The 13,954-nt window shown below is 31.2% G+C and overlaps 1 protein-coding gene across 1 annotated transcript; it reads right to left on the bottom strand.

The window, feature by feature from the left end:
* Nucleotides 1–256: 256 nt before the first annotated feature.
* LOC129287425 (geraniol 8-hydroxylase-like) lies at nucleotides 257–4,972 on the bottom strand. Its single transcript, XM_054923576.1, has 2 exons — nucleotides 4,070–4,972; nucleotides 257–965 (listed from the first exon to the last, which is right to left on the bottom strand). The coding sequence occupies exons 1-2, from the start codon at nucleotides 4,970–4,972 to the stop codon at nucleotides 357–359; spliced, it is 1,512 nt and encodes a 503-aa protein (XP_054779551.1). The 3' UTR covers nucleotides 257–356.
* Between the last annotated feature and the right edge of the window lie 8,982 nt (nucleotides 4,973–13,954).

Below are 13,954 nucleotides of genomic sequence, written 5' to 3'. Positions count from 1 at the left end.
AAATCGGCCAAGTTATTGAATTAAACAAGACATTGGTTCATGCTTAATCAATCATCTAAATATTTTTTACTTTTGTTAAATTACTTTTTCTAAAACAAATTCAAATATAACCCATGTTACAATAATTAACTTTACCTAAATATCAGTTTGAAAACCTTAAATGTGTGGAAATTAAACTAAATTAAAGTTTTGCAAATAATAATTTTAACACACACAATATCTATGTAATAAAGAAAGGTGATTTGCTGATGAAAAATGATCATAATTAAAATTTCAATATTCTAAGGATTACTCCAATCTCCACATACTAAGAAAGGATTGAGAATTACTAATGCATATTTGTGCTACTATAGTTATTAATAAACTTTGGATGGAATGGCTTTGAGAGGCTGAACTCTTTTCAAAGTAAGCCCAAATTTTTCCTCCATATCAATCTCATGAGGTTGGAGATCATCTGCGAGCTTCCAATTATACTGGTGGATTAGGGAAGCTAACATTAAGTGAACTGATCTGAAAGCCAACGGCAATCCAGGACAGATTCTTCTTCCTGCTCCAAAAGGAATCAATTCAAAATCATGACCTTTAAAATCAATTTCACTCTCCAGAAACCTTTCAGGCATGAACTGATTTGGGTTACACCATATGGCTGAGTCTCTTCCCATAGCCCATATGTTGACGAGAATTTGAGCATTTTTGGGCACTGTGAAGCCACAAATCTTTACATCTTCAAGTGCCTTGTGAGGCACTAGCAATGGAGCTGGTGGGTGCAATCGAAGAGTTTCCTTTACTACTGCCCTTAAGAATGGCAACGTTGAGACATTTGACTCTTCAAGTATAATATCTTTGCCAATGACATAATGTTGAAGCTCCTTTTTGGCCTTTTCTAATTTCTCTGGATTCTTTGATAGCTCTGCCATTGCCCATTCTATTGTACTTGTTGTGTCTACTCCAGCAACCAACAAATCCTATAGAATGTGATAGAAAAATAAGTAATAGTTTTATGCAAACTTGCAAGAATTTAATTTGGATCGTCCCATGAAGAATCGTGTAAAATTTACTAAAAGTTTTTTTTATACCCCTTTTAGTAAATCTATATAAAATCATTTCAAGCATTTTCAATAGAATCAAAGAAAACATTAAGTCTCATTAACTCTATTTAGAAATTCAATAAATTTTCAACTTTACTTTGTTAAATATACATATTTTAAAAATGAAATATTTTAGCATTTAATAACTACCCCAAGATTTAATAGGGGTAAAAGGATATACTCCATCTATTAAATATATAAGGCATTTTTAATCAAATTTTATCCTCAATAAAGTAGTTATTTATTTTCAAACTAACACCATCTTTCCATATTTACCCATATTTAATAAGATGTTTCACTAAAAAAATAAATATAAAGTAAATTATTCATTAGGAGCACTTTTAAAAAAAATACAACGATTACATCTTGAAATCTTAAAAATGTCTTATATTTATTAACATCTAATCCCTCCAAACATGTATTGCATTTTTAAACAAGGAAGGTAGATTTATAAATAAGATAATCATTAAGACGTCTTAAAAACATGACCAAAATACTCACTTTATTTTAAATTATAAGAAACTTTTAAACAAATTACACATATCAACAAAATTCATTAAATAAACTTTACAATTTTAATTTTTTAAAATAAAAAAATTCTTAAAATGCTTTTCATTTAATATTCAATTTATAAAAGAATATAATAAAAAAGATAATATTAAAAAATAATATTATTAATAAAATTTTATTTATATAAAAGTATTTTATATTTAAAGATATTAAATTTTTTTATAAATATTTTTTAATTTTTAACAGATAGAGTACATTTTACCCGCCCACATGACAAGAGCAGTGGATATCTAGTTGGGATGATCGAAATAATATTGACGCATGTGACATATCAGCCATGTAAGGTCACATCGATTGACCTACACAATCCCAAAATATATAGCTTAGACAGAAGCCACTTCAGCAAATGTCAAATCATCTCAATATGTGTTTAATTTTTAATTTATATTTAATAAAATATATTTAAATAATTTAATTATTTATTAAATTTGATAAAATTATATTTTAAATATATTTTTAAAAGTTACCTTAACATATTTTTAATTATTTTAATATCTTCCTCATACAAATAATAACCACGCCAGCATTTAATAAAAGAAGAGGAGGAGAAGGAGGAGGCGGATGAGCTTTTTATATAATTTAAAAAAATTTTTTACACAAACTAAATTAGTGTAGATTTAATTTTTCTCTACAAGTAATATAGATAATAAATTTTCTAATTATATGAATAAAATATTTCAAACAATTTCTATCATTGCAATTTAAAGATTATATTCCTAATAAATAATTATTAATATTTAGGCATGTGAGAGGATGTGCTTGGTTCAAAGAAAATGAAGGGGAGGGGAGGTGATGAAGGGAAGGGTCTTAATATTATCTTATTTGATTTTGTTAGAGAGGAGAAGAGGGGAGGAATTTTTAGATTGGGAAGATAATAACTAATTTATTATTATATCTCTATATATTAATTTAAAAGTTTTTTAATTATTTCTTATAGAACATAATTTTACACCTCAATTTAAATTGCATGATTTTTTAAAATCCACTCTCATCCAATCATATTGTCAATATATGAACAAAAAATAAACCAATAATTATAACGATAACAAGTTTTTTATAAAAAAATAAATAAATTCCTTAAATATATAATAAAATATGATGAATTGTAATTTTAAAAAAAATGATCCACTCCAAAATTTCTTAAACAAACTCTCCTTCAAAAACTCCCAACCAAACACACGTTTAGGAAACTTCAATATGATACAATCTATAGTCATATTGGGAAAGTAATTATTTTTCAAAAGATAATTAATACCAAGAAAATTAAGTCCAACTACAAAGTAAAAATTATGCATTGAATTTTGAATCTATACTCAAGAAAAAAACTTGCAATGTCGTTGATTGATTATCTCATTTAGACCATGTAAATGAGATTGTGAATTGTTTAAATAATATTAATTTTTATTTATTTTTATGTTCCAAAATATCATGGAAAATTACAAATTTTTAATATACAACACAAGTAATGATTAATTTCAATAAAAAATTATACAAAAATAAAACGGCTAAATTTTACAGAGACAAGGTAAACGAAAAGTATACTCTCTAGGTATAAGAAGAAACACCGTTGGAGAGGAAAACAAAATGGAGGAATTCATTCCAAAATCCCACTCTTTTGTTTCTCGACATGTACTTAAAGTCTACATTTGGTAGATAGAAAAAGGGTCTACCTACAAATCAAAGGGTCCCCCTAACCCCCTGGTTAGTCGGAGGGATAGACCAGAGGGGAGTTTTTAATAAATAAAAAAAATAGATAAGTAGATTTATAAAATTTTGGGTTAAAAAACAATTCCACTCTTAAATTATTAATATAAAAGTATTTAAAATTTTAAACTCATTTTTCATGTTCTTTATTTCTTCAACTTATAAAAATAGTGTAACGTCGCCATTATCATTACGTAAAGTTAACTTTAACTTTTAATTAATAATAAAATTATAAAAAGAACTTTAAAATTACATAAAAGGACAAAAAGTCACAAAAAAAAATCAAGACTTGGTTTTTTATATAACTTTTTTTATCAACTAATTGTTAAAATTAATATAATATTTGTTAATGGTAGAGGCAATATTATATTATTTTCAAAAATTAAAAAAATATTATATTGAAAATAAGTTTAAAGTCTCATATGTACCTAAACTTATAATATAGAGGCAAATTTGCCATAAGACCTATACTTTTAATGAAGAGAATATATAATTTTAAAGAGTAATAAAAATTAATTAATATCCTTTAACTCCGTTTCTCCATTTTTTAAATAGGACTCCTTAGAATATCTCTTCCCTTACCCTTGCCTTTATTCCCCTTAAGCACATAGACGATAAAGACAATATCTGTTATAGGATGTGCCTGAGCATGTGAGTGAGAGAGTGAGTGAGTCAGTCAGTGAGAGGGAGAGTCTTAGGATACTTACTCCAAATAAATGGACAGTGTCCAAACGACCCATTTGAGGTTTGTCTTCTTCCATTTGAAGGACAAATGAATCCAACGCGTCATTCCAAACCTTGGGCTCCATTTTTGCTGCTCTACCTTCCATTCTTTCACCAACAATATCATCAATAATATTGATTAATTTTGCAGCATAAACGTCCATTCTTGATCGTGCACCTTGTGGATCAAGTACTTGAAGAGCAGGGAAAAAATCTGCAATATTAGGCTTCCCAGCTTCTTCCATCACACCCCGTATAGCATCTCTAAACTCTCGAGTTGAATCAGAAGCAAAACCAGCGAGGTCAATAGAGAAAAGAATGCTAGATATAGAATTAAGGATTGTTGTAAACACTACTTCACCAATATCTAAAACTTGATCATCACCTTTTCTGCAACATTCATCCAGATACTCCAACATATCTTGGAGCTTCTTTAAACGAAAATTCTTGGTGGAATCAAGCTGAGAAGATGAGCAAACTTTTGTAACACAGGCTCTCCTAAGGGTCTTCCAATGAACTGAAGGGTCCAAAAACGCTACAGAAACTTTGTGATGGTCTAAGGTTTGTAGTATGTGAAGGACAGTTCGACCTGAAAATGTTGAGTCGTGTTTATGAAGTACTTCTTTGGCCATCTCTGGTGAGGAAATAACTATGGTGGTTATGGTACCCAGTTTGATGGTCATAATAGATCCGTAAGTTTTTGAAAGTTCAGAGAGTGATTGGTGAGGCTTTTTGCCGATTTTTAAGATGTTTCCGATGATCGGAAAAGGACGAGGTCCTGGTGGTAGCTTGGAAGATTTACGGCTTTGATTTCCACGGAAGAAGATGACTGTCCTAAGGTATGAGACCAGAAAGGCAAGTAGAAGCAGAAGTGTTGAGTTGTCCATGGCCAAGAGCCTTCGCTATCTTGAAATAAATTGCAAATCTGAAGATTACTTATATACATAAATATGCCAAGCGATATTTAAAAATGAAAGTGCCTATCAAGTTCAAATAATCTACAAAAAGAATTTATTATACATAAGACTGTAAGAAAGATATATATCTAAAAAATAATTAAGATGTGTACACGCATAGAGGATCCAAAACATTAATTATATTAACTTCGGCTAAAGTACTGAGTTCTAAGAACATATAATTTTTTATATTTATAGACTAAAATATAAATTTATAATTTCAACTGGAGTGTACATACATACATACATACATTATTTTTTTAAAAATAATAATTCAGTTTTTATAGTTTAATTTAATAACAGCTTTTTGAGATTTAACTTGTCCAATTTTTTTTTTTTGGCCAGAACTTGTCCAATTCAATTCTTTGAGTTTTAACTGTTTAATTTGTTAGTCCTTACAGTTTAAAAAAAAATAGTTCCATAAAAATTAAGTAATGAACCAAGTTATATAATATATAAAATAAGGAATTAAATGACTAAAATTCAAATAAATAAATTTCACTGGAATAAAATTTTAAGAAGGAAAAATTATAATCAAGGGCCTCCATAGTACTATAGTCACATAAAAGCATCAAAGAATTCTGAAATCACTCTAAAGGACCAAATTAGAAAACTAATATGTAATTAAAATTTAATGTAAAAAGACAAAATCACACCTCATTTATTTAAAAAAAATTATTCCATTGTTACCGGTCATCGGAGTTCTGGCAAAAGTGACAAGTTAATTATTTTTAAGGTGATTGAGGGAAGTTTGAACTCACTTGTCAAAAAAAATTAATTTGTCACCTTTGCCATAGTTCCAGCAGCTATTGCTGGTGTTCTGGCTATCGATTAACTTGGTTTCAACGGTAGAGCTAGGACCCAAAGTCAGTGCGTGGGAGACGCCTCAATTTAAAAATTAATAATTTAAAAAATAATTACATTAAATAAAAATATAATAACATAAGTAAAATTATATATATTTTTATTTGGAAAAAAATATATTGGAGATTTCTTTAGGAAAAAAAATATGTTGAGAAAGTTGATATACTGTTTAATTTGAAAAAAAGAAAAAGAAAACTATTACCGACAACAACTTTAATTTGTTGTGCTTGAATTTTAATATAAAATAAAAAACTCTTGATTTATTTTTTAATAATATGTCTAATGAGTATAATTTTTTTGGTTTAAATTTATAAAATATGAATTAAAATATTATTTATTTAAAAAGATTTAGAATTCAAATATTTTTCTATTAAGCCTAGAGGGTTCACAATTTTAAAACTGAGGTGTGTGATTGTACCACCTATGTAATTTGCCTCATGTGAGGGGATGCATCTCCACACACACACTGCTTGGTTCATGGCTCACTACTATAGAATTATGCATATTTGACGGTTATTTTCCTTTATATTTGACAGTTAAAAACCATCAAATAAGACACTATCATTTATGCAGCTCCATATACTTGACGGTTATTTTAACTGTCAAATATGTGATATTATACTTAACGGTTCTAAATAACTGTCAAGTATAAGGTACAAGAACTTGCTTTGACTGAAAAAATAAGGTTATATTTGATGGTTAGATGTGAAAACCGTCAAATATTTATGTATATATTTGACGGTTATGCTAAATAACCATAAAATATATGAACATATTTGACGGTTATCAAAATAACTGTCAAATATGTTGTAGAATTTTTTTTATATGGCAGCTGCATGTAAGCAGCCCCCTGCAACAGAATTGACATTATTTCATAATCCAGACAATCCAGCAAATATATATTATCATCAGCAACATTCTTTCAGAATTGAAAGAACATGTACATATATATATACGCATATATACACAGTCACATTAATTATAAACAAAAAAGTTGCAAATCTTAATCCTAAATCACAATTCTATCCTAAAAAATGAAACAATAATTCTATCCTAAGCCACATTCTTTTTGCCTTCAAGCTAGACCAAATGTACACTCACTAAATGCGTGAATTTTGCATGATCCAAAGTTGAAATATATATTGGCACCACTCTTCCACGACTTCATTGATGTGAGCATCCCCAAATTCTTCACAATAAGCGTCATCATAATACTACAATTTAAATTATAACCATATCAAAGTTAATTAGCTAACTAATGAAATTTTGCCATATATAAAATGTATATTTAAATTAAATATGAACCTTGGTAGGGATTGAAGTCTTGGCGTGAGTGATGATGTCCCTAATGAATCTCATCACGCAATATCCACAGTCCACTGAATTTGGTCTTTGACGCGGGCACTTAAAAAAAAAACAAACAAAATATATTAAATTATTGAATAATTATTAATAAATACTGAACAATTAATGTTTAAACACGTACCTTTATTACTGTCCATGTGAATAATTGGTCAAATGGTTTGACCCTAAGGACAGTTAAAGATTCATCTGTGTGGTACAAAAACACAGCCCTAAAAATACAAAAGTTGGTAAGTTTTAAATATAAAAAAACACAAGTATGAACTTAATTAATGCACTTACTTGTTCATTAATTCTATCATATCTTTGCGATTATCCGATTGTTCGCTAGCAGAACACAAGTAATAGATAGCCAATTTCTCATATTTTTCTTCAGTTGGATTAAGGGCAATTAACATCCAATGATCCCTAAAATAATTAACAATTGTAAAGAATATATAAAAAATTGAAATAGTTAATAAAATTGAGAAAACACATTAAATATAACAAATAACTAACCCTTGCACATAAGGTATCAAGAATAACCTCCCCCCTTTTTTAGTAGTCCTGGCTTTGAATGAATCACACAGCCACTTTGCTTTATCTTCACAATCAAAGTCCTGAATGTCATGGAAAGTAGCAATGTCATAAAGACAAATGAAGGAAAATATCCTAGTAAGGTTGCGGGGCACGATAAGTGTATGATAGAGAAACCTAAAATTAATAAATCAAATATATTAGTATATATTTATAAAAATAATGACCACTCTTGTGCAAAAGAAGTACCTCAAATAAAAATCCATGACATTCGTACTAATCATGCCATGGTGGAGTACTTCATCTATGACTTTGAGTGTTATGTCATTGGTATAATCTCTGTTATACATGCCATGCTCGAATGGGACGTCTACAGCAATAAAATCATGAATAATCCTTTGCATGTCAGCATATGCCCCCAGTGAAGTCAGGAATTTATGTGACAATTGAGGCTCCATCTTTTGAAGCAAGGGAGGTGTGATAATCTTTGACTCATTGCCAATTGATTGTTTGTTAGGGAAGTCTTTTTCCTTAGACTATACACCAGAGATAGTTAAAGATCAAAAGTTATTATATAGATACCTTATCTTTGTTTGAGATCAGCTTTATAAATTATATATATATATATATATATGTACCTTATCTTTGTTAGATATTGGCCTTACAAGGGCGGTGGGCCATGCAACAAAGGTGCCTAATGCATCTCCTACTGTCATCACATCCTTCATGGGAATGGGTAGCTGATAGTTATCATCCAAAGAAACTTTTAGACAAACTCGTACGTGGCCTAAAGGAATTAGCACATTATGTATGGTGCCCCTAGGGACATTATACATTATACCAATTGCAACCACACGGCGATCTGGACTGTTTGCCAAAAACTCACATTCGGCTTCACCCTAAAGCAATGGAAACATTTATAAGTTATTAATACAAAAATGAATATAACTAAAAAAATATTAATATTACCTTAGGAAGGTTTGGATGAGAAGGCTGAGCTACAGTGCAACTGTCTCTCTTACTATTGGGAGTAATGTCCACAGGAGTGGATGCCTTTCCCTGGGACGTGAGCAACATATCAACCAACCGATGCAGCCTATCAACCTCATCTTTTTGTGCATTAAACTCAGCTGAAGAAGGCATTGTACCTTTTGATGGCTTTGTAGTCCTAAATACTTGCTTCTTAGTGACGCCAAAACCAACACCCCTAACGCATCCAAGGTGGTTAAGATTACCTAATGCCTGACCCAAGATATCTTCATCCTCCGGACGCTCACCCTTTGAGACTTCATCTGAGATAGCAGCCTATGTGACACAAATTGAAAAACTTAAATTATTTGTTTGAATGAAAAAAGTGAATTTACTATGTCAAATTAATAATATTGACACTTAGCCATTTATTAGCTATCTCCTGAACATGCTTATCTGTAATGTTACCCTCTTTGTTGGTTCAGCCTTCTATGAAAAGAACATGGCGGGATATGCTACTAACTCTTATGCCTTCTCGCTCAATCTATGCATGTCAATAGCAAAAGAATTAGCAATTAGCAAATATAATAAATAAATGTGAAGTAATTTTAAAATTAATAAATTAGTAATTAATAAATACCATCTTTTCCTCTATGCCTGAATACCCCACACGTCCTTTCTTAAAAGGATAAGGATTTTTCTTAACCAACTCCTGATTTTGTTGGCTCAATTGCTATGAAAAAAATTAAAATCAATTAAACTTATAATATAGCATAATATTATTAGAAAATTAAAATCAATTGGTAAAGTAAAATCACCTAAAATTCCATTTGAAAACGAGATGTAACAAATTCATTCCATTGTTATTGGGTTACCAAAGGTCTAATTAAAGTGGGGCCCTCGAGACTAATGTTTCCACCCGCTCTTTTAATATATTTTGATCCCACAAAATATTGAAAAGAACACATTGTTCTCCCAGCTATTTGGAGGACATACTTCCTTCGACTAGCATCAATTATAAATGCTGACTGTAAAATATTAGCATTTTATTAGTAAATTGATAAACTATTATAGGCACAACAGTCACATAATGGTAAGTTAACAAACACACCTCTACTTATTTCCAAATATACTGCCTCGTAGATTGATCTGCCTTCTTCTAATTTCTGATTGTTATAGGCACATTTGCTCTTGCGACAGCTCCAATATAGCTGATGAATTTATCTTTATTGTCCTTAATCGGTTGCCCTTTAGCATTCCATTGGAGGGGATATCTTTGTCCAATTATCCTCCATCTATTCACTTCTGTCATCAATACTAAGCCCTTTCTAATCTCAGTTGCCTCCTCCTGAAGCTGATCATCATTCATTGTTAGACTAGGAGTAGCACTGGGAGCATCACCACTAGCTACAACATCAAGGCCACTGCTGGGGTCGACATTGGGGCCACCACTGGGGTCGACACTGGGACAACTGCTGGGGTCAATGCTGGGGCCACCCCTGAGAACATCAAGGTCATTATGACCTTTGCGTTTACCTTTCTTGGGAGCCATTTACCTATAAAATGCAAGAACACACATAATTAGAAAATCAATGGACATATGAAATAATTATTTATAAAATTAACCAAACATACATGTAACAGTTATTTAGAAAATACAAAACCATATGCGATAATTAAATAAACAAGTAATAATTATTTATAAAATAAAAACACACATGTTTAAGTTGGTCTTTTCCTTTTTCTTGTCTTCTTTTGATCTTTTCCTTGCTTACTCTGGTCTCGAATTCTTTTTCCTCTCTTTGATATCCAAATACCTTCAGTGTGATCATTTCTCATATAGAACGCATCACCTTCAGTAAAATTACTTTCAAGCGACGTTCCTAAAAATGGATCATCCTCAACAACAATATCATCCATGTCTTTAATGAATTTGTTTGTCAATAAAACAATAGACCAATTAGTTTTAGTAGGATCAGGAATATAGAACACTTGTCGAGCCTATGAAGCAAGGATGAAAGGCTCATCTTTATACCCTTCTTTGTTCAGATTCACCTGTATCAACCCTAAGTTATCATCAATTAAAAAGCCATTTTTATGGTCAACCCACTTGCAACTGAAGACCAAAATCTGAAACTTTACATAATCTAACTCCCAAATATGCTCAATTACCCTAAAATATGACATATTTGCGTTTATTGGGTTGTTGTCTTTAGAGCTAGTTACATACATCGCATGAGCAATAAGAGTGACACCACTATTTTGCATTGTGTTTCGACTATCTTGCTCTTTAGTATAGAAGGTGTATCCATTGATAACGTAGCCAGCATAAGAAGCTACTTGCATGCTTGGACCTCTAGCCAACCATCTCACTTTTTTAGAAACAAAATTAGGATCCATGTTGAACATATCACAAATATTCTCTTTTAGCCAATGTGCAAATTGCTTATTATGTTCTTTTACATACCAAGTTTCACCTCTATTAGGATTATCCTTCTTAAGCTCAGCCAAGTGCTTGTCTGCAAATTCTTGAACCTCTTTTGAGTTGTGCAACACATAAAGATGTGCTTGATTCCACTGTAAATTTAAACAATAACTATATTCTTTCTTATTATCCCTTCCCCACCTTCCCTTCCCATATGTCGAGACATTGGTAGCCCAACATAATTGACATTTTTTAAATACTCAGTACAAAATTCAACCGCTTCTTCACTGATATATCGTTCAACAATGCAACCCTCAGGTCGACTATGATTTTTGACACAACCTTTTAATATCTTCATATAACGCTCCACAGGATACATCCATCTTAAATAAGCCAGGCCACACATTTGTACCTCCTTCACTAAGTGAATGGTTAAGTGAACCATTATGTCAAAAAAAGTAAGTGGGAAATACATCTCTAGCTTACACAATACTTTTACAATTCAGCTTTGTAACTTCGGTAATTTATTAGGATCAATAACTTTACTGCAAATGGATTTGAAGAAGAAACATAATTTTGTGATTGTGTCTCGTACCTTATTAGGTAGAATAGAACGTATTGCCACTGGAATAAAATTTTTTATCAAAACATGACAGTCATGAGATTTTAAACCCTTCAACTTTAGGTCTTTCATTGACACAAGGTTTCTAATGTTTGATGAGTAACCCTCTGGAACTTTAACTGTAGCAAGAAACTCACAGAAAGAAACTTTTTCTTTTCTAGACAATGTGTGAGCTGTTGGATGAAGAAAGGTGCGACTCCTCTTCTCCTTTGGTGCTAAGTCTTCCCTTATCCCATAGAAAGCATGTTTAACCTTGCATTGATGCTATCTTTGGTCTTTCCAGGAATATGGAGTAATATACCAACAACACTATCACAAATATTTTTTTCGATATGCATCACATCAAGAAAATGCCTAACATACAAGACCTTCTAATACAGTAACTTAAAAAAAATAAAATTTTTCTTCCACCCACTTGTCCTAAAATGCTTTAAAAAAGGTTTCCCAAATTCGATATACAAATCATTAATCTTTTTAAACAATTGATCACCAATCAACATTAAAGGCGGGCCATGTTCTTCTGAATTCCTATTAAAACATTTCTTTAGTTGTCGATAATTATGACTTGGATGCAACCACCTGCGATGCCCCATATAAGCATTATTCATACCATGCTCCAACCTAATTGAATCTGTGTTTTCTTCACAAATAGGGCATCCAAGTTTCCCTTTTATACTGTGCCCCAATAAATTACCATACGCTGGAAAGTCATTTATAGTAGCAAATAACAAGGCTATTTTTCTTCCCTATACCCATCGTACACCTTAACCCCTATCTCCCACAATAACTTGAAGTCTTAATTAGAGGAGCTAAATACACATCTATGTCATTTTTGAGTTGTTTTAGCCTTGAAATGAACATGGATAGCATCATGTATTTGTGTTTTATGCATAACCATGGAGGTAAATTGTAAATTATCAAAATCACTGGCCAAGTACTACGGGTACTACTTTGGAGCCCATGTGGATTCATTCCATCTGTACATAATGCAAGGTGTAAGTTCCCTAATTCTTATCCAAATTCAGGGGACTCATGATCAATCCTTCCCCATTAGGAAAGAGTCAGCAGGATGCCACAATTTCCCATCTTTAATCTTCTCATCCGCATGCCACGTTAAATTTTTTACACCTTCTTTGCTACTATACAATTGTCTAAATCTAGGCACAATAGGAAAATACCACAATGCCTTCTCTAGACTTTTCCCATTATATTTGAAGCATGATGCTTTACATTTTGAACACTTAGTTAATGATTCATATTCATTTCTAAATAATATGCAATCATTTGGGCAAGCATGAATTTTCTCATAGCTCATGCCAATAGTACGTACATTTGTTTTGCTTGATACGTGTTAATAGGAAGCTCATTCACTTTAGGTAACATCACTTTAAGAAGTGCAAGTAATTCACTAAATCTCTTATCACTCCAATCGCTACTCGCTTTCAAGTTGCACAAACTTAACACCCCTAACAATAATGTGAACTCGGTACAACCACTATACAAAGGCTTTTCTACATTACTTTTTAATCTCTCAAGCATTTCAGGACAATCCTTTAATTCCTCTTCAATTACCCTGGCCATCTCTTCAAGATGGTCTTCCTCATCAACCTCATATATACTTGTATCAAAATCATGTGACAAGTAGCTCTTACTATAACCCCGGCTGGCATCTCTTATCTCTCCATGTTTGTGCCAACACTTATAACTCTGATCAATTCCATAACATACTAAATGATCTTCTAATTCAGACGCACAAACCCGCTTCATTAGACAACATTTTACACAAGAGCACACTATACTAGTATGATTGTTTGTGTGCTCAAGTGTAAACTTAATAAACTCTTTCACCCCATTCAAGTATTCCTTCGTTAATCAATTGGAAGACATCTATTCCTTGTCCATCTTCTAGATCTAGAAAGAATCATTTTGAGGAAAAGTGTGATTACTGACTCATTGATATTAGGCCTTCATCAGTCAAATAATGAATCATGAGTCACATGCTTTCATACATAATTCCTCAATAAACTTTATTGACTACAAGTACTAAAACTAATTTGAAGAACTTAGTTTTAGTAAAAATTTCACTATCTATTAATAAGTAATAAAACTTCATAGCTTATAATCTAATTCACTCCTACTTAGTTAGGATAACAAC

Source organism: Prosopis cineraria, unplaced genomic scaffold (assembly GCF_029017545.1).
Source record: "Prosopis cineraria cultivar Desert tree isolate PC_DT_omini unplaced genomic scaffold, ASM2901754v1 PC12, whole genome shotgun sequence".
NCBI classification, from domain to species: Eukaryota; Viridiplantae; Streptophyta; class Magnoliopsida; order Fabales; family Fabaceae; genus Prosopis; species Prosopis cineraria.
Note: the sequence above shows the minus strand (reverse complement) of the source record. Positions and strands in the feature narration are given on the sequence as shown.

Bases quoted from the DNA above. Each gene is read 5' to 3' on its own strand.
- LOC129287425 (XM_054923576.1), bottom strand. From the start codon at position 4,972: ATGGACAACTCAACACTTCTGCTTCTACTTGCCTTTCTGGTCTCATAC. The intron at 966-4,069 runs GTAAGTATCCTA...CACATTCTATAG, and splicing joins ACACTGTCCATTTATTTGGA to GATTTGTTGGTTGCTGGAGT.